Source organism: Lygodium microphyllum, chromosome 18 (genome assembly GCF_053477565.2).
Source record: "Lygodium microphyllum isolate KBCC chromosome 18, Lygodium_microphyllum_v1.1.10, whole genome shotgun sequence".
In the NCBI taxonomy this organism is placed as follows: Eukaryota; Viridiplantae; Streptophyta; class Polypodiopsida; order Schizaeales; family Lygodiaceae; genus Lygodium; species Lygodium microphyllum.
Genome location: NC_141152.1, coordinates 39,950,665 through 39,972,048, shown reverse-complemented (window position 1 = coordinate 39,972,048; position 21,384 = coordinate 39,950,665). Strand labels below are relative to the sequence as shown.

Here is a 21,384-nt window from a genome sequence, read left to right as displayed (position 1 = left end):
CTACTTTTGGCCACACACAAGAATGAGCTTCTCATTCACTTTTCAACTTTATATACAAAACCCTAAATCTCTTTTGGGCGGTCATCCCCTTATCCCCTTTTTTACATGGCCAGCCGTGGTGTGGGCCCTTTTTCCCATTGCCCTCCTATCTTCCTAGCTTCCTTCCCACCACCCATCTACCTCTACAATTTGCACAGGAGTCCGACGCTCTTAAATAAATCATGGTGCGCCTTGCACTCTTTTACAAAAGTATTGACTTGTGCTTTTTCTTCTGCACCATTCTCCTTGATTTAGGACTATTTTGCATTTCTTGTGTTTCCAGATTCTTCTTTGGCACACCTTCATCCTCCATTTCATTTTTTCCTTAGCCTTGTCTTTTGCTTTAGATTTTCTAGATTTTCCACCTTGTTTGTTTGAGGGTTAACAATCACAGTGGTCTGCAACCACTTACTATGCACTTATGCCATGTATATTTACTTGAGGATTTATATAGAGAAAATGGAATTGATTGGAGTTTATGCAGATCAGATGAGTTAGTACTTTGTATGGATTATAGTCTCGGAGATCACGTCACATGTAAGTGATATTCTAGCAAATCATGGCTTGATGTATGATGATTTTAAATAAGTACTCAAGGATGAACACTTCATGGAAGATGTGGGATATGTAACAAAAAGAACCTTCTTGGAATGAGTTGCTAATCCTAAAAAGGGGTTATCAGTAATAGAATTGTTATGAGAGTTTGAACATAGATATGCCTAGTTGTTGCAATAAATAGGCTAAAGGATCCCCATAATTAATGATTAAGGGTCTTATGATTTTTCTTTTTTTGGTTTCTAAGGTTGTCAATATCAAGATAGGTAGAAGACTAAGGCCGATAAGCTTTTCCCTAATGCATGAACATCTACGGATGGATGGTTGTAATAGCATCGTAATCCCCTTTAAATCACATTCTAAGTTATAAGATAAGCTAAATGAGATTGTTTATGTGAGAGTCTCACTACACTACAAGGGAATGGGGATATAGTGGTGGAAGGTAGCAACACTTTTTTTCAGTGTCGCTATTTGCATCACTATATACAGATGTAAATAGCGATAGTAATATTGATGTTAATACTGACAGTTATATTCCAATACCAATATCGATAGTTATACCAACGATTATATTAACACTAATATTGACATAAATAGTGACAACATACTATGGAAAAAAGTGTCGAATGCAAAGCATGGTATTTTTGTCATTGTGAATGAGTGTGAAGAAAGAAAGAAAGAGGGAGAAAGTGCGAATGAGAGAGAGAGAGAGAGAGAGAGAAAGAGAGAGAGAGAGAGAGAGAGAGAGAGAGAGAGAGAGAGAGAGAGAGAGAGAGAGAGAGAGAGAGAGAGAGAGAGAGAGAGAGAGAGAGAGAAAGTGCGAATGAGTGTGAAGAAGAAAAGCAAGAGAAAGGCCGTGTGAAGGAGAAGAAGAAGAAGACTGCGAAGGAGTGCTTCTTCAAGCTTTGAGGTAGGTCTTTTCCTCTCTTCTTTCTTTTTTTTTCTTTATGCATTGTGCTTAAGAAAGGGAGGAGGAGAAAAAGAGAGGGAAAAGGAGATGGAGATCGAGAGAGAAAGATAGAAAAATAGGGTTACGGTTATTTTTTTATTTTTTTATTTTGCATTATGCTTGTGAAAGAGAGGGAGGGACAGAGAGTGGAGAGACAGAGAGAGAGAGAGGGGAGAGGGAGAGAAAAATAGAAAGAGAGGGAAAAACAAAGAGGGAGAGGGAGAGGGAGAGGGAGAGGGAGAGGGAGAGGGAGAGGGAGGGAAGGAGGGGGGAGAGAAATAGAGAGAGAAATAAGGAAAGAGAAGTAGAGAGAGGAAGGGAGAAAGATGAGGGAGGGAGGGAGGGAATAAAAGAGAGGGGGGGGGGAAGAAATAAAGAGAGATAGGGAGAAAAAAAGGGACGAGAGATATTGAGAGAAAGAGAGGTTTTAAAAGTAGTGAAAGAGTGTATGGAAGATGGAAAGAGAGAGAGGGGAGGGAAGGGAGATGGAAGAGGAGAAAATGGGAGAAAATTATTAATGTTTAGTTAGGAGAGAGAGAATAAAAGACAGAGGGGGAGAAAAAAAATATAAGTTTGGAAAAAATAGAGCGAAAGTAGAGAGAGAGAGAGAGAGAGAGAGAGAGAGAGAGAGAGAGAGAGAGAGAGAGAGAGAGAGAGAGAGAGAGAGAGAGAGAGAGAGAGATGCTTGCTTTAATACATAGCCCTGATTTGATCTTTTGATTCTCTTATATCTAAGAATAAATTGTAAAGGGTACGTATTTCAATCAATGAATCGTTGATTTATAGTGGTAAGACTCTTAGCCAATCCTCATTTTTCATTTTTATTTTGATTGATCTATCCATGCATATCATTAAAAACTAAAAGTATTAGTAGTGCATTTCATCCTTGTTATCATAGAGTACAATGCTCTTGCCATGTATATACCCAGCAAGAAAATAGATGGATGTTAGAGGAGATAGTGGGATAAAAGGGAGTGACTCTCCCTTATTTATCGAAGATCCTGAAGTGGTGTGATAGATTGACCCAAGGGGGCTTTGCCCACCTCCCGGTGATTTGGAGCCTATGTAGGGAGCCCGTCCCACTAATTTATCAATCACATAGTTATTGCGAGTGGAGAAATTGAAGACTTGAAGATTGTGTGTGAAGACCATTCAAACAAGGCCTTTATTGACCAAATTACATGGATTATAAGTTATTCCTAGGTTCTTTTGACCTTTATTAGCAAGCTATATTTATTTAGGAGTGACATGACACTTGGACATTTATTGGGGTAGATTTTCAACCATTTATAGGTGCTACGGTTTATTTCGAGCCATTTATAGGTTCCTTACATGTTATTACAGAGAAATAGGCTACTAGGGATCATTTTGGTAAAGGGACTCCTTGGATAAGTTTTCTTGTTCCACTAAAGAATGTTTGGATAAGCTTAGTGCTCAAATTTCCATGCTTGTGGCATCACAGATGGATTGTTATAACATGATAATATCTCCCTTCAAACATGCATGGTTGGCTAGATCATGTTGAGTATCTCATCAACCACATTCATAATGCACAATAATATTCCTACTTCAAAGCACATGTTAAGAGTAACTTGATGGCACACCATCATTTAGAAAATACACTAGATGGGTCTTCAAATGACTTGTCACTCCATCACAAGTTGCAACAATCATTCTGGGCCTCACGACATTACCAATAGCCCATACACATAGCTTAGCTCACTATAGAAGATGACCCTCCTAATCTCCATAGAGACATGGATTGCAAAGCTCCTCTCTCTCATGCGATGATGGTCTCCCACAAAGCTCGCATAGTTCCCCAACAAACATAGTTCCAACTCTTCAAGCACATTGATTGTTAGCTTCCTAGTCTCACCAAATATTTGCCAACATATAGGTTACAACACCACCCTCTTGAAAGCATATTGATCCCTCTTTACGCATGGGTAGCCATGACATGGATAACATCTCCCAAAAATCACTCCAGGTCCTTCTCTTAGTCCATGTAGGTTGAACATGCATTACAACATATCCAGGTCGACCACAAGATGCCACCCTCAAGCTACTTTTCCTTAATTCTCAAAACCAAGGTTGATGATGGTATTTCACATCGCATTGATTTCAGGATCACCCATTAGCACTCAGAACCCCATAGTGGAACCTCATAGTGGAAATTTCATGTTATAGACTCCTTTCAATGGTCTATTGCATCGAGATAAGTTTGAATTCATGAAGCACCCCTCTCTTTTTTGGCATTGTGCTCCATTCTCAGATTGATTATATCTATCTTTTGCGATCAATGGATTTCTTGTTTTAGCAAATCATGATGTACAATTTTGGATGTTAGTTTTTTGTTACATTTGTAAATGAATTATGCAAGAATGTTTAGTCTATATGGCTAGAAGGGTGGCAGGGCATGTAGGCCCTACCACCCAATTCTTTTTTTCTTTACAATTTTCACTATTTGCATCAAAAATTTACTTTGCAACATCGTTATTAGCATCACAAATGTATTGAAATTGCTGTTATTTATATCACTATGTGCATAGCTATATGTGTTGCTATTTTTTTTGGCTATATGCATCACTATAAAGCTAATAGCGATGCAAATAGCAATGGATCTCTAGCAATGCAAATAGTGATGACAAGGACAAAATTTCCCATGAATAATTTTGTTGCTTTAAATGTTGGTATTGGGTCTATATGTTGTAGTGCTAGTGTTTTAAAATACAAAAAGTCTTCATGAAGGGCCTCTAGGGAATCAAGATTGTCCACCAAGAGTTGAGTAGTTTACTAACTCATAATTACATATCTATGCATATCATGAAATGCAAAAAAAGATCAAATGTGGAATACCCCAAAGAATAAATGCTTTACACTAGGTATACCATAATTGGCTCCTTTACCATGTGGTTCTCTATTAAGGACCATTATGATGACCTAGCGAAGCATAGTCAATGGAAGCCAAGTACATGGTATGTTTCCACATGAAGAGGGGGTGGACTATGAGGACTCCCAATATTTCAACCAAGACATGCATGGCACCTTACAACCAAGTATATGACATCTCTCCATGCATTGATAGAATGGACTAGGACTCCCATTGGTTCAATTAGTTGATTCATGGCACCTTGAAGCCATTCCTATGGCAAATCCAAAGTCTTTATTCCATCCCCCCGTCCCTCTCTCTCAATGCCAAACTATTTGTGTGGGGTCCATGCAAAATTGTCATGTGGGTAAGTCAAGTCAAAGTCATTATTTAACTTGCATGTGTGTGGTAGGCTATAGGGTAGATTACATGCACTATTCTCATTGCTCTCTTTCTCTCTCTCTCTTTCTAAATTTCAAACTATTTGTGTGGGATCCATTTGTGAATTTGTGATGATGTGAGGAGTCGACAAAGTCCATGTAGAAGTCAATTCAAGTCAATTGACGAGGATCAATAAGGTAGCTCTTTTCTTTAAGGTAGCTCAAGGAAGAAATATTAAGGGTAGTGATAGATTTCACGAAAGTTATGTTAAGCAAAAAGGCAATAGTTTTGAGTTATGGTTTCTAGTGTTCACAAAAAGCATTTTTGAAAGTAGATACAAAAAACTTGAACTCAAAATTTTGGAAGGATTTTTGAGACGAATTGCATGTTTTTACTATTTTAATATCTAAAAGTTTTGTAAATAACATTCTTATTGGAAATTGGAAGATTTTTTTGAAAATTTTGCAATGCAATGTAAATTGAACCTCAAATTTTTGTGGACATTGGACATTGGTTGTTTAAAATCCAATAGAGCCTTTCCAAATTGTTCTAGACTTCATGAAAGTATGGCCAAGCAAAAATATAGCACTTTGACGTGTGGTTTTTCGATGAAGACACTTTTGACAGCACACACAAAAACTCAAAATTTTGGAATTTGAAAGGACTTGTAAGTCAAATTGCATGGTTTAGCATTTTTATAACTAAAAGTTTTGTAAAACTCAAGGTTTTAAAATTTCTTATTTAAATTTTGAAGGTTAAAACCTCAGTTTTTCAATGCACGGTAGAATCGAATAGAGACTTTTGTAAATCGTCACGATGGAAGTCAATATGTTGTTAACTTCAGACCTGGCAGACAAACAGGGCATCCTAAATACAGATGGCCAATCAAATTTCAGCATGGAAAACTGTATGTTCACACACATGATGGAAGGCCAAAAAAATTAGGGGCATTTTTTGACACGTCATGGCCAAGTTTTTGCTCCTCTCTTCCAGCCTGCCGAGCACGGATACTTCTCCTTCGTGCCATGTCTTCTCTTTGGCTCCTTTCCTTATCCTCCACTAATGTGAATGAGATGGCGGACAACTCTTGGGAAATCCTTGTGGATTGGATGGGTGGAAAAGGGGATTTTTCACCCTTTTGTCCACCGTGCAAGTGTGAACCCACCCTTACTTTCTAACCATGGCTCGTACTTTCTGTAGAGTACTTTTTGACTGAGTATGGTTTCATCCGCTTGACTCAGAACAGCCGTCATCCTGGGAACCGTTTCCTGAGATGATTTCAGTAGCGGGCTAGCATGCCATTTCGCCATTTCCTGTTCCCGTTGTGACGACACACAGAGCGACACCGCCATGTCCATCCGCTCGCATCTGCAGTGGTTCCTCCTCCTCCTGGCCTTCCTCGGCTTGTCCACTGCAGAAATCATCTTCGAAGAGCGTTTTGAGGGTTTGTGCTCATAATCATGCTCGATTTCAAGCATTTCTGTTTTCCTTTTGCAAGAAATCTTGGTATGATCGTTAAGATTTCATGAATCCCGTTGGCCATTTCAGATGGCTGGGAGAGTCGCTGGGTGAAATCAGATTACAAGAAGAGTGAAGGATTAGCAGGAAATTGGCTCCATACTGCCGGGAAGTGGTATGCTGACCCTGATGACAAAGGTATGTATGCCATTGTTACTGCACATTTCGACCGACATGAGCAGCATCTATATGTTGCCAGGAGGCACTAGCTACAGGGATAATGGCCTTAGATGGTTCTCCTCTCTGCGTGGGGGTAACTTCTCAAGGGAGAACAGATAGCCATTGCTAACTGCTTCCTTTGACCCGTAGGCATTCAAACCTATCCCGATTCTCGGTTCTACTCCATATCAGCCACTTTTCCGGAGTTCACCAACAAAGGAAGAACTCTAGTCATACAGTACTCTGTGAAAATCGAGCAGAAGATTGAGTGTGGAGGTGCCTATGTGAAGCTCTTGAGTGGCTTCGTGAACCAGAAGAAATTCAGTGGCAATACGCCTTACAGGTAGCAACAGATATCCTATTTTACTGCAATCTGAATATGGTTGGAAAATCGTATGCTAAAATAGGGCTTTTCTATACAGCATTATGTTTGGGCCTGACATTTGTGGCACAAGCACCAAGAAGCTCCATGCTATCATCTCTTACAAAGGCCAGAACTATCCAATCAAAAAGGAGCTTCAGTGTGAGACTGATCAGCTCACACACTTTTACACCTTCATTATTCGGCCAGATGCATCATATTCCATTCTTGTTGACAACAGAGAACGGGAATCTGGAAGCTTCTACACTGATTGGGATATTTTGCCACCTCGGAAAATTAAGGATGTGAATGCCAAGAAGGTAGTACTATCACGACTTTGTTTGTAATTTAAGAAACAGATTGCCAAGACTGGTCCACAACTCTTGGGATAACCTGATCAGTATGAATACAGCCTGCTGATTGGGATGATAGGGAGTACATATTTGACCCTGATGCTGGTAAACCAGAGGTAATTGCTACCACTTATTTTCAAAAGCAGAAAGTATGTGAAAATACAAGCAATAAATGAATCAATACTGTAATCACATGTAAAGGAAATCGTGTGTAGAATAGTCAAAACACATTTTTGAAACTTCACCTTACATAATTTAGCTTTGGTTTCGAGGAAATTGAGCAAGACATGTGCAGACACAGAATTCAGGCTCTTTTCATTATCGAATTGTCTTTTGTCAGCAGGGATATGACTTGATTCCTCCAGAGATCCCTGATCCAAATGCTAAAAAGGTAATTTTGAAAATCTGGGATTTCATTTGTTCTTGAGCGTGCACAAGGGAACTCATGTATGAGTAAGCAAGCTTTCTGGTTTCTGATGTAGCCTGCTGACTGGGACGATGCAATAAGTGGTGAATGGAGCCCTCCTCAAGTCCCTAACCCAGATTACAAAGGTCCATGGAAAGGCAAGGTAATTCTGTGTTAACTAGCTCAACAATGCACGTCATCTGGCACTTTATCCTGTCTCAACTGGCAGCCAACCTGATCACCTGTTGACGCGTTTGTGAGCAGAAAGTAAAGAATCCAAGTTACAAAGGGAAGTGGAAAATTCCATGGATAGATAACCCAGGTGTGGTCTTTTATCAGGTTTTCACAACCTCTTCTGTTCTCTCTTTCATTTTTCCTGAGAAATAATAGCTTTCCTGAAAATGCGCAACCTTCTGTTAACCTACAGTTTTTTGTATGCAGAGTTTGAAGATGACTCAGATCTGTATGTTTTCAAACCTTTGAAATATTTTGGGATGGAGCTTTGGCAGGTTATCCATTGTGTGATATTCTTGCATTTCTAATCTGTTCGATGGTGAATAATGATAGATTATGTTCATTGTTTTGCAACACGTTATGGAAAGCACCACACGATTGCACATATGCCATGGTTGCTGGAACCGAATGTTTATGTTACTGGTTCAGGTTAAAGCTGGTTCAGTCTTTGACAATATTTTGGTCTGCGATGATCCTGCTTACGCCAAGCAAGTTGTTGAAGAATGGATGACCCAGAACAAGGAGGTAGAGATTATGCTGAAATCATGAATTGGTACTGGGGTGACGATCGCACTGTAACGTCTATACATTGTTTTATAATGGCAGGCTGAAAAGGAATCTTTTGATGAGGCTGAAAAGAGAAGACTCAAAGAAGAGGAAGAGGTAATGTAGAGTTTTTCTTTAGTAGACCTATTAAAGCTGGTTGAACGTCTGGATATAAATAAATTATTTCTTGAGTACAGGAAGCTGAAAGGGCACGTAGGGAAGGAGAGAAAAGGAGACGAGAGAGGGACAGAGATTATGATAAGCGCTCCCGCCACAGAGAAAGAATGCGTGAGAAAATGAGAGAGAAATACCGAGTAATGTCTCTTACCCTTTTTGTTCAATTTGTCTTTTACTGCAGCTAAAAGGCAGAGTGAACCTGACCGTTCTTATTTTTGTTGCTTTGCAGAAGCGCTCATATGATGATGATTATGATTACCACGTACGTTTTCTGCCACACGCATTATGCATGGGAAGAGATTAGAACGAGTTAGTTACAATATGAATATATAATGATAATTGCTCAAGCATACAAAATTTGAAGGTGGTAAAATAAGTTTTCTTAGCTGTCATTGTGGGGGTGCGTTTTTTAGGACACACTTGGTCATGGTGATGGTTTGTTGGTTGTTTGTCTTTGGAACTTTTGGAAGTAGGAAAGAAAGAACATCGGACATGTAATTTTAGTACTTCATGTCGTGGATATCAAACCAAGAATAAGGGCGTTAAAGCATGTGTGAGGCCCAAGCTTTGATTATCAACTTCTTCTGAGACGCATGCAATGTGTAGCACATTTGAATTTTACCGACTTAAGGTTTTTTGAGTGACAACTCAATGTGATTCATAGTTCATGTAGCCAACCCCCTTTCATCCATCCACTTGCATAGTGTAGTGTAGATTAGGAGTTCGGTAATAGATTTTGGGTTGGTAATCTAAGCACCTTGTTCATTAGTTAAGTCAAATAGCACCTAGAGGCTTGCCTTTTAGGTAGGTCATTTATATTGATAGATTTTGAGGGGATGAGAGAACCCTTCTTTCAAAATGTGTGCACGTGAGATGGCAATGTCGTAGACTTACAAAGTAGAGGTTTGGGGTTCAGACCTTTTGACTACCAATAATGTCTTCTTCCATTTTATCATGCCATTTGTGCTATTGACATCTAGGAAGCATAGGGTGCCACATCATGAAGCACCTTGAGATATATCCAAAATCCAAATTCACATGGTATTATTGGTCAAATACTAAGATGTGAATTGTACCCTCAAGCATAGAAAGATGATAGGTGTGGTGTACATGTGATAATCAATTGGTCTAGCCCTTTAGAGTATGCATGCTCACATGATAATTCTCACACAAGAACTCAAATATTGGGATAATAACATGTACTTCACAGCTCACACATGCCTTTATACAAGGTTTCTAGCATGCCTCCCAAGGTTGTGACATCTGTGAAAGTCATAACAAACATTCCAATGTACCACTATAGCAAGAGTGGTGAACAGAAACTCATGGTCAACATTCCAATACATCATTGTTGGTTGATAGAAACTTAAAGCTAGATGATAAATGTTTAAGCTAAGTTGATACTTCCATAATTAAAATATATAAATAGTGACTACTTATGGTGATTGTTCATGGTAACTTTCATTTACAATGTTGATAATTTTGAATGTGGCTGCTCTAGGAGGTTGCACCACATTGCGATTATTTTTTAGGACACCGTAATAATTATTAGATTAAGTGTTAGTATTTAAATACTGAAAATTAACATTTAATTATGGATAATGCTGGAAAAACCATTTGGGAAGGTTGCCACTTGTAAAAAATGCCCATGCAAGACTGAAAAACGTCTTTAGAGGCTAGAGAGAGGTATTTTTAGTGTATTCAGCCTGCAAGAGAGAGGGAGGAGATGCTGCCAGTCTGATTTGCAGCCATTGGACCTTTTGAGGCAGCCAGGGGCCGGAGAAGACCAATCAATAACATGTGACAGCATCTACAGGCTGTTGAGATAGGACAACAGCAGTAAACAATTGATTTTCTTCAGTTCTTTGCCTCCACAAGTTGTTGAGACAGGCCAGGAGCAGTAAATGATAGATTTTCTTTAGTTCTTCGTGAAGAAAGTTTGAATTTTCTCTCCTCAGCATTCTCTCTCATCTCCCAACCTTTCTACAGCCTTTTTGCGAAGATTATAGCAGTGGGATCACTAGAGGCTGAGAAATTTCAGATTTCTCTGCTGTAAACCTCGATTTGCAACATAAATTAGGGTTTAGTAGCAGCCTTAGGAAGCATGCCAGAAATTGGAAGCTCGAAGACTCGGATTCAACAGGGTTGAAGCTTTTTTTAACCTATTTAAGTGGAGGGACTAGTAAATCATTGAATTTGGGGCATTTTCCATCTCCATCAAAGTAGGTGAAGGCCAATTGATTGCCCGAATCAAGGGGCAAATCAGATTGAAGACTTGCTGGTTAATTTGGACAGCAAGGGAAGTTGAAATACCAAAAGGGATTGGGGGAATCCCATTGTACATCAACTTCTTCTTCAATTAAGTTAAATAAATATTGAAAGGGGCGCTAGTTTTGGGGCCAACAACCTCCACCAAAGCTTTTGTTGCACGTTCAGGAGGGGGGAGGAAGAAGAAAGGGAAGTCAAAGGCTAAACAATAGGAGAGTTCTTTAGGCTTTGGCTTCGACTTGGAGGAGCCTAAATGCCCATATTGTGGGAAGGGGACACATCTAGAGGAGAAATATTGGAAGAAATACCCTCACCTTCATCCCGAAGCGAAGGATGGAGCTAAAATGTCCGAGCCTTCTACCTCTACTCCAATGGTTACCCATAAGTTAGTGTTCCTTCATATTGTTGACTTGGAGGAGCCTTCTTCAGTGGTTGCCTCATCTTCTGGGAGGCCTTGGTTGGTTGATAGTGGAGCTTCTAGTCATATGACTCCACGAGGTGATTTGTTGTAGTATCTATGCCCTTCTAAGGGTTCTATCACTGGTGGTGACATTGTTTCGGTGTCTATTAGTGGTGTTGGCACTTTGCCTTTATTTCCTGACCATGAGTTGAGCCCCCTGTTCTAGGCCCTTTATGTTCCGGACTTGGGCTTTCCACTCCTCTTAGTTTATGGCCTTACCGGGCTTGGTATCCGAGTTGTCTTAACTAAGCAGGCATTGAGAATTCTACTATAGGGGTTGTTATCATGAAAGGTTGGCAAGAGAGTGGGCTTTACAGGCTCCATTTCCCTTCTCTTATGCAAGGTTCTTTGAGGTAGTTGTCTATGTTAGCAGATTAGCCAGCTCAAGTGTGAGTCCGTGCTGTAGAGGCTACAACATTTTATGTAATATTTATTTGGCATTTCTGGAAGAGAGTTTAGTGTGATGTTTACCAATTTAGCATCCTAGGTGATTTCATCCACATTGAGCAGCTGCTCACGTAAATCCTGTATATGAGTAAGGTGATCTGTCATGCCATCACCCTTATCCATGTTCACATTGGCCAACTCTCTACGGAGAGAAGATATTCTAGTGTCGTTATGTACTGCAAACATATGCTAAAGTACATCCCATGCTGGTTTTGAGGTCTTACAAGACCGGATGTGTGGAATGATCAATCTTTTGACTGACAAGACAATCAAAGAAATTGCATGTGTATCTTTTGAGTCCCATCTCCTCTGATCCTCGGTAGGAGGGGGAGGAGGGGCAACAACACCAGTAGCCTGTCCTCTAGCATTACGTTAAGGTGTTTGAGGTGCAAGACCTCGTGGTCGCTGCCAATTACCTGTAACATAGTCCCACAAGTTCTTCACTACAAGAAGGTTGTAGACCGTAAAACTCTCCAACAAGTAATTTGATCCATCAAGTTAGTCCTCTTGAGTGAGGACACCAAGGATGTTGCTTTGATCATTAGTCCCTTGACGTGCCATGCTGTCAATAATGGATAAAAATTTGGAGGCAAATACTTCTCTATTGAAGTATAGATTGTACTCCTCAGAGTATCAAAAATCCCCTCAAGATTATACAAGTACCAAACTGTCACACAAATGCCAAAACGTGCCCAATTTGACCCAAGTCGTCACTCAGCCAAGAAACAACAGCAATTCATTGCTGTATCATGCTTGCCTCGTAATGCATGTCCTCAAAAGTACAAATTATAGCAACTTCATGCTGGTTCTTATCAAAATTTACTGAAAATTTTCAAAATTTTATACTCAATCTGATTGTAACAGCAATTAAATGCTGCTGTACGGCTTGTTTGTTGCCTTGGAATGCATGTCAAGCAAAAGCCCCAAATTTCTTCCTAAAATCTCAAAGAGATTGAAGAAATTTGTAACTTACAGCTTGAATTTCTGCAGTAATGTCACTTTGGGATGCCTGCCAACAACGAATAGCAGAGTTAGAATTTGTCTTGTGATGAGTGTTGGAGTCTTTAGGACAAAAAGCCCCAAATTTCTTACATAAATGTTGATGAAATTGTGCTATGTTGGCATTTCTAATGAAGATTTGTACGTGGGACATGCAAATCGGGTAAAAGTCCCAAAATTTTTGGCGGGAATATCAAAGAAATTGTGAAATTTCTTCAAATTGGTTGTCAATTTGAACTCCAGGAGTGAAATTTGACAAAAGCCCCAAATTTTTGGCAGCATGAGCTGAGATTTAGAAAGAGATGGCCAAATGAATGGGAAATTGCAGAAATTTCAAAAAAACCCCAAATTTAAAAATTAGGATTTTTACACTTTTAAGGGTTTATAGAAAATCACAGGTAGGGCTGAGAATACGGTAGGTAGAAGTGAGAAAATAAGGGACAGAGCTGAAAACAACAGCTGCACCTCAAAAACAGTAGCTCCTTGGGTTGCATGCGGGCTATGTACAAGACTACACATAAGGCTGCGTGCAAGCTGAAAACAATAGCCGCTCGTCCTTCTCTTCCTTGGGCAGAGAGTTGGTTGACAGTAGCAAGACCTTAGGCGGGGCGACAGCGGTTGACGGTGGCCGAACAAAATCTGCGCGAAGAACTTGCTTTGATACCAAATGTTGGAAAACGATAGCTAGCTATGGAGGAGAGAAAAGAGAGACAATGAGAGTCTGCTAAAGCAAAAGAGGAGTGTATACTTGCTGAACTGAAATAATAGGAATAAAAGGTACAAGATAGGTCTAAGATAGACCTAGCTCTAACCCAACTAGAGTTAACTGATAACTCAAAGAATGGTGAAAAAGAACTAAAGACTAAAACATTGGGCATTGCCTATAGAATTGGCAAATTCTAACACTACCAAGACTATAGAGGTGATGATTATCTTACCAAGGGAGACCAAATAGTCACCCTAGAGAGGACAGGGCATTGGACAAAAGGTGCTTGTCGCTTGCCTAGTGGCCTACCAAGTTCTACGAAGGTGGATGGAACCACAATGAGCCTTTGTTTGTTTGTTTGTATGTTTTTTTGGGTTGTTTTAATGGTGTACTGAGAGATGGTTGGTGGTCGATTAAGTATATATACCATACAAGAGAATGAGAAGGGATAGATCCAACCCATCACAAAATAGACAAGCTACCCATCCACTCGAAGGTATAGATGACGAGGGAAGGGTGAGGAAGTAATGGTGTTATGGTGTATGAACTGTTGGTGTAAACAACTTAGGATCCGTCTAGTGGTGCTTTGCACAATGTGTATGCTACATGGTGTGACGTGCTAATGCAGCAGGTGCCACTTGGACAATGTCCCTCCTAGGGAAATTGTTCACTTGCTCAAAGCGCCTTTTATAAAGATGATGAAATCATGCAATGCAAGAGAAGGAGGTACAACAGCGTGGAAAGGCCAATGTTGTTGATAGGTGTCGAGACATGTAGAATACCAAGAAGGGTAGCAACCCTCTCTCAACCTTGGATGTTGATGCCGAAGGGGGAAGAGGAGCTGAATGTAAGTCTTTGTGTGGTGTTGTGAACCATGATATGAGAAAGCAGTCCAATTGGAAAAATAAGAGAGAAGTTACCGCCATGATAGTATGAAGTGAGATGCTGCATGATCCATCTCGGGAGGGAAAGCCTCCCATGTTGGGAGAAGAGCAAAACTCCTAGGATGATGAAACCATGAATGGAATAGCACACATCCCAAGTCTCCGGCCCAGGTAGGATTGGCCCTACAATGAAAACAAAACCCTGCAAAAGAGGTGAAGATCTGCAAACGCAGAGGTCATTAATGAGATGCTCCAAAAAAAAAAAGAAAAAAAAGAAATAAAAAGCTAAGTGAATGAACAATGCAATGATGCAAATGTGGATGTGTGTGGGAGTAAATGGAGCGGAAGACTTAAGGAGAAAAATCTAAGGACAAAATCCTATAAGCTTGACTCAATAGTCTAAAGACCTAAGAGTGCGAAGATGGAGATAATCTAAGGGTATGGCTACCAACACGTATGTCCACAAGCAAGGCTTTGCCAATGAAATGCATGACGAGGTGGTTAGATAGTTCTAGATTGAGGTGGATGTGTAAAGTACAATGGAATTGAACCTCGTAGACCAATTAGCCAATCCCTTAGGGGTAGTGAAAGATGACCGTGGAGGCGGTCTGTCTGCCACATATCCAACAACTATTGGGATTGGAGGAAATGGAGCAGTAGTAGGAGGTGTAGCCCCACTGGATTGTCTAGCAGGAGTGGAGGTAGTTGCAGTGGTCTGTTGAGGTTTCTTAGGAAGAAGACCTTGGACCTTGGTACAACACTCCTCATCCACGTGGCGTGATCTTTGGTAGTGTGTGCAAAACCTATTTTCCTTAGGGTGTTGTTGCTAGATGGATTTTGTTTCTTTGGTTCCATTTGAAGAAGGGGAGCCACCCTTGGTTTGGCTTGCCTTCGCATCTTGCGAGTTCTTGCTACTGCTGATTTTACCTTGCAAAGAAGATGCAACCAGTCCCCTCTTTGAATAATTATGTGTGGAGGATTTCTTGTAGACATGGTAATAAGGTAGGGTGGGGAAATGGAGTACACTTGGGACTGGGTCCTCAAGTGCCCACTATGCATGCGAGAAGTATGCACAATGGATCCCAACGTGGGCATGGACTAGCTAGGCATGGGCATAGTAACCACCGGAGGAGCCCTTGGAGCAGGAATAGGGACATGCGAGGCAGAGAATGGGAATCTTCGTGTAGGAGTGACCCATGGAAAGTGGGATGATGTACCATAAGCAGAGGATGGAAATCCTTGTGTTTGAGTGGTCAAAGGATGTGACGAGGGGGATGCTTATCACAACTATCCCAGGCATGGGCATGATAAACGCATGAGGAGTCCATGGAGGAGGGATAGGGACATGTGGGGTAGAGAATGGGAATGTGTGTAGGAGTGACCCATGGAAAGTGGGATGATTCACCATAAGTAGAGGATGGAAATCCCTGCGTTTGAGAGGTCAAAGGATGTGTGAGGGAGATGCCCATTATAGCTATCCCAGTGGGAAATGAAGATACTCACTCGTGGAAAGGTGGAGGGAACAAAGGGTAGTATTTCTTGTAACGAAGCCCCATGGTGCAAAGTGGCTTGAGGGTGAGTGAATGGTACTACGTTAAAGGGGGGAATTCCTTGTAATGATGCATTGTGATGTGAAGTGGTAGGAAAGTGAGTAGGGAATAGAGAATGAGAATGTGCTAGGAGCAAAAACAGAGGTTCCAACTCCGAGTGTGGAGGAGGCGGATGTGGAGTGTAATTTAAGGTTTTGAAATGAAGAAGAGAGGAAATCGAGGTTTGGGCTAGAAGAGGGCAAGATGGGAGGGATCTGAGAAGAGTGGCTTACATGCTCAAATGAAATATATAGATATACCTAATGAAGGATGTCTACTTTGAGAGCCCCCTCTATTGAAGTTTACATATAGAAAATCATCCGGATCTTGCACATCAAAAGAAGAAACAGAAGAGGTTTTGATTCATACATCGCACAAACACAGAAACAAACACAAGTTGAACGAGAGACAAAGAACACAACTCTGAAGTGAATGAAAACTGTAAATGAATGAATAGTGTATAGAGTGCCCAAGGATAGAGTAGTAGTGTCGGAGAGTGACGTCCACCTAAGACGGATCCCGAGTGCTGTAACCACCAGACATCAACGAAGGTTGAAAACTGATCACCCAAGGCAGAGAACTATTAGGTGACAACAAGAGAGATGTTTGCGAATGTAGGTGGCCCACTGGACAGCAAAAACGCAGGTACTGCAGCAGTTGCCTAGTGGGAGAGATTGCAACAACTTGTCGCTTGGCACCAGATGCTGAAAACGCAAGCTGATCAAGTGCTATGATGACGGAGCAAATGGAGAGTTCCAAATAGCAAGGCGATGGCTGGAAATAGGCCACTTAGGGCTGGTTAGTGATAGCTGGACAGTAGATGGTAGGTGGTTGATGGTTGAGATTTGCATAGTAGAGTGAGAAACCTGTACAAAGGATGAATATTGAATGGGGGCAGCATGCTCATTTATAGATGTGGATGGACCCTCCCAAATTAAAGTTTCAAAAATTTCTCGAACTATGCACTATTTTTTGTGTTTTTCGTTAAATAAGCATGTTTTGGGGCTATTCAAGAGGCTAATAAGCATGTCATGCATTTCTTAGCTGAACAACATTATGTTGAGTTGTCTGAGGTGCAAGATCTCCTGGTTGTTGTAGATCACTAGTTACATAGTCCACAAGTCCTTTGCCACAAGAAGGCTGCGCACCATGAAACTCCACAACAGGTAGTTTGTGTTGACAAGTTTGTCCTCCTGAGTGAGGACACTAAGGACGTTTCTTTGATCATTATGCCCTTGATGTGCCATGCTATCAATGATGCACAAAAATCAGCAGCCAGATACCTCAATGCTGAAGTAAAAATGTACTTTGAGTACCAAAAACCCCCTCATGGGAATAGAATGCAAGTACCAAACTGTCACAAATCTTGCCAAATCTGCCTAGTGTCGCGAAATCAGCACTCAAATTACAAATGACAACAATGCATTGCTGTACTGCACTTGCCTCGAAATGTGTGCCAAAAAATTACAGCTTGCAGCAATTTAATGCGTAGTCTCCCCTTGTACTGAAAATGCCCAAATTTTGTTATCAAATTTGACTATCACAACAATTTTATGCTGCTGTACCACATGTTATTTACCTTGGAATGCATATTGGGAAAAAGCCCCAAATTTCTTTGCAAATTCTCAAAGAAATTGAAGAAATATATACCTTTCAATTTGAATTTGTGTAGAAATATTGCCTCTGGATGTGTGCCAACAGTAACTAGCAGCTGGAATCTGCCTCTAATGCATGTGGGAGCCTTTGGACTAAAAAGCCCTAAATTTATTGTGCAAATTGGGAAGAAATTATGCAATGTTGGGTTGCCATGTGTCGTTTTGTGCGTTGCAAGCTGATTCGAGCAAAAGTGTCAAATTTTGGGCACCTTGGAATGTGCCCACAATGCTTGGGACCTTTGGGCTGTCTTGATATCAGTAGTGATCAGCTGAGTAGGTGACCAGTAGGCAGCCATTGGTGGATGGCGCAGAGAGAGGTGCAGGTGGAGGTGCTGTGGGTTAGCGCAAATGGGGTGGAGCTGGCGAGCTTGGAGCATCACACAGGAGAAAAAAGGTGGCAGCGTTGGCTGCAAACAGGTGTAGGGTGGAGTTGGCAAGGTGCAGCATTGCGTGGCTGCACCTACACAGGCAGCGGTGGTGCTTCAAGTGCTAGCGAGGCAGGCGTCATAGGCAGGAGGGCAGTGCAAGGTTTAGGTGGCTGGTGGCACTTCTGGTGCGTGGAGTGAGACAATAGGTGCAGCCAGCAGGGCAGCCAGAGGGTGGCAGGGGCGCTGAGGGTTCTGGCGGGAAACAATGCTGATGGTGCAGGCAGCAGGCTCTGTTGGCTGAATAGGTGGGGTGCAGTGGGTGTGAAGGCTGGCATCTCTAGCGGATTGAGCGTTGCAGGGCAGAACTAGCAGGGTTGCGCATTGGCTGAGTTAGCATGGAGAGCACTGCAGAGGCAGTACAAATGGGTGGCGAATGTTGGGTTCGAGGCAGCGGCTTCAACAAAATCCCAGCTGAGTTGAGTAGCTTGCAGCTTCTCCTTCTCTCCCTCGTGTGTACAGAGGCTAGTGGCAACTGGACCTCAGGCAGAGCAACACCATCGGATGGTGACTAAATGGAACCCACACAGGAGCTGCTTTGATAACAAATGTGAGAAAATGCACCAGCTATGGAGGAGAGAGAAACGGGAGACTGACACTGAGTAAGTTGAAGCAAGAGAGTAGAGTGTACTTGTTGAATTGAGAGAGAGAGAGAGTGAAAAATAGAACACTAAGTTAGGTCAAGGGTTGACCTAACCAGCCATCCACCAACTAATTGGAGTTAGGCTAACTTAGTCTAGTCCCTAGTGTCACTACTTTTAATGTGAAAGGACACTAGGTACACACACAAAATTGACAATTATTAAAATGTCCACACCACATGAATTACATGGGCCCTGCCCAGAATTGGCAAATTGTAACAGGAACATCTTAAAGACAAAATCAGACAGGATGCTTGTTAAGTTGGCAGGGAGGTTGAACTCTGATCAATCGTGGGCTTAGATCTGTAGACATGTCATTGTCAACAGCCTGATGTAGAGGGGGGGGGGGCGGGGGGATCTGGCAAGAAGATGTAGCCATTAGCAATAGTGGATGTGTGGAAGGCTCGGGCATGTGGTGCAGAATGGGCTCTCAATAGAGACAGGAGAGGTGACTCCTCGACTTGGTATGGTTATGTGACTTACGACGCTGTGCTAATCCAGGTTAACCCAAAGTTATCCAAGAGGATCCAGGTGAAAAAAATTTGCAGATAGAATGATCTTTGGTATGAAGGTTAATTAAGGCTCTTGAATGTGGAGGAAGCTGCACTGAGATGGCCGCTGGATAACAAGAAGGTCAAATGGCTGCCAGCGGTGTTGGTAAGGAAGAAAGACTCATGGCCTACCTCACTCATCAAGAAAGAAATACCTCTGCTATGAAGCCTACGGGCTGAAATTGGTAAAACTTTAGCATTTTGCAGAAGGAGAAGTGACTACGAGAATTACCAGGGGAGAATCCTTATTAAAGTGATGGATTATTAGAATTAAAAGTTCCCTAAAACAAAAACGAGGACCTGGAAAGTAAGTCTGCGAAGGGTGTGGAAGTTGATACCTTTTAATCGGCCTAACATGGTGCTTTGGAAGGTCTTAGCCAACAGGTTCCCAATAAGGGAAGACTGGAGCATGAAGGTTTGCCCCCCTATGCTCTGTAAGTCAGAGGGAAGAGGAGACGGTTTGTCACATGGTGTGGGGATGCAGAGAAGCGAGTAAGACCTGGAAGAAGATGGAGGGTTGGATCGAAGCCATAGGATTCTAGGCTAAGTTCGGACTTACGAGTATTGTATTTGGATTGGACCCTGAGCTGGAGGCATAGAAACTCACGGGTTTTTGGGGAGAAGCTCTAGGTTTATACCAGCGACTATAGATAAGTGCAAAGAAGAAGCTCTGGTAGCCTTCAAAGGGTCCAAAGCCTCAAAGAAAGTTAAGTTTTGCTAAGAAGCGTCCGTCGCCTTTATGGCTGATGTTCATATTCATATTGTTAATACACAACCGCATCATTAAAGGGTTTCCAGGGACGATGGCAATCAGAAAACACACACACACACACACACACAAACATATATATATATATATATATATAGAGAGAGAGAGAGAGAGAGAGAGAGAGAGCGCTGATTTTATTTGACGTTGTTCTGTGCGTGCAGGACGAGCTATGAATCGGCCATGCAGTTGCTCTTCTGCAATACAAAATTCCTCAAAAGGGTCCACCGTCCACGAAGCGTCTCAGGAGAGCTCGCGATTTTGTGTGAATCTTTAATTTGTTGGCTCTCCCACGCGGCACATGGGCTATGGACGCATGTCTTGAAGCAACTGAATCCCTTCAACGTGTCAAGGACACGACCAAAAGTTAACCGAACGTTTCTCTAATAAATATGTGAGAGGAAGAGCTTTGTTAGCATGAATCCCAACGGAATCATAAATAACGCTGAAGTACAAAACAAACAACAGTTTTAAAGTTTGTTTTAAATTGAATTTAAACACGTCAGGCAACGTCTACTCGAGAGACTTCCAGATCTACCATAGTGTGGCACCACCTTAAATAAATTTCAGATGCTAAATATACTTGACAAACTAGTGAGAGATGTGTAGTTAGGTTTAGTAAAAATGGCTTTTGTATCTACATTGCTTCTTAAATATTTCACCGGAGTTTAGGAAACGACTAATCTACTTAAAATTCATGTCTTTTATACCCACACATAATCTAAAAGGCATAGGGAATTTATTGCATTGACTATATTATTAATGCATGCAATAGCTTAATTCAATAATTTCAGCTACTTATGTTATAAACTTGTTGAATTGGAATTGGTTTTAGCCATATCTAGACAAATTGATTGTGTTTCAACTTATGCATGAGATACATAACACGAGTTTCTAAAGCTAATAAGATTTGGTTAGAAACGTGGCATACAATTTGAGATGTTCTCTTGATGAAGAGTATCTTGCAAAACATAAATCTTAAATGTAGCAAGTTATTTGGCCAGACATTAGGTGGGTTTGACATTTCATTATCATTATTGCTTAAGAATTAGCTTGTAACTTCTTAAAAGCACAAAAACAACACTAAAAAGGATATGAACATGTCGATTTTTCCTTTTTTCAAGAATATATATGCTTTTCTTTACCTTTTTTAATCTTTCATTATAGCTAATATAGATTGTAGCAAAAAGTGTAGTTTTCTAATCTTAGCAAAGATCATGCTTGCGAAAATTGCAATTGTCATTATTCTAGTCAACCTTTACAATTTGAGGAACTTTTTTGCGGAGTGAAAATAGCAAGCATCTTGATTTTGCAATCATAGCCTAGAGAGAGTTCTATTTAATTATCGACTTGATGCAAGAGACCTTATCTTATTCTAATTCAAGGAAATTTAAAGTTTTGTTAGTAAAAAATGAGGATATTGAATTTTGCAATAGTAGCCTATAG

At 41.0% G+C, this 21,384-nt stretch overlaps 1 protein-coding gene and 1 long non-coding RNA gene across 4 annotated transcripts; both read left to right on the top strand.

The window, feature by feature from the left end:
- The first annotated feature begins 5,978 nt into the window (after window positions 1-5,978).
- LOC148020779 (calreticulin-3-like) lies at window positions 5,979-20,473 on the top strand. 3 transcript variants are annotated; one of them, XM_087698592.1, is made up of 15 exons: window positions 5,979-6,237; window positions 6,342-6,449; window positions 6,621-6,813; window positions 6,893-6,991; window positions 7,073-7,151; window positions 7,244-7,300; window positions 7,525-7,575; window positions 7,667-7,753; window positions 7,855-7,912; window positions 8,032-8,099; window positions 8,254-8,349; window positions 8,431-8,487; window positions 8,568-8,684; window positions 8,777-8,809; window positions 20,103-20,473. In XM_087698592.1, the coding sequence occupies exons 1-15, from the start codon at window positions 6,144-6,146 to the stop codon at window positions 20,112-20,114; spliced, it is 1,209 nt and encodes a 402-aa protein (XP_087554718.1). In that variant the 5' UTR covers window positions 5,979-6,143; the 3' UTR covers window positions 20,115-20,473. The 3 variants fall into 3 exon arrangements, with proteins under 3 accessions (XP_087554718.1, XP_087554717.1, XP_087554716.1); XM_087698591.1 differs by having other exon boundaries at window positions 5,980-6,237; window positions 6,893-7,151; window positions 7,528-7,575; XM_087698590.1 differs by having other exon boundaries at window positions 5,980-6,237; window positions 6,893-7,151.
- Window positions 8,816-18,940, top strand: LOC148020780 (uncharacterized). The gene is made up of 2 exons (XR_015694631.1): window positions 8,816-16,994; window positions 17,040-18,940. It is a non-coding gene; the product is annotated as an uncharacterized LOC148020780 (long non-coding RNA).
- Window positions 20,474-21,384: the final 911 nt, after the last annotated feature.

Bases quoted from the DNA above. Each gene is read 5' to 3' on its own strand.
- LOC148020779 (XM_087698590.1), top strand. From the start codon at position 6,144: ATGTCCATCCGCTCGCATCTGCAGTGGTTCCTCCTCCTCCTGGCCTTC. The intron at 7,913-8,031 runs GTGTGGTCTTTT...TTTTGTATGCAG, and splicing joins TCCATGGATAGATAACCCAG to AGTTTGAAGATGACTCAGAT. The intron at 8,350-8,430 runs GTAGAGATTATG...TTATAATGGCAG, and splicing joins GGATGACCCAGAACAAGGAG to GCTGAAAAGGAATCTTTTGA.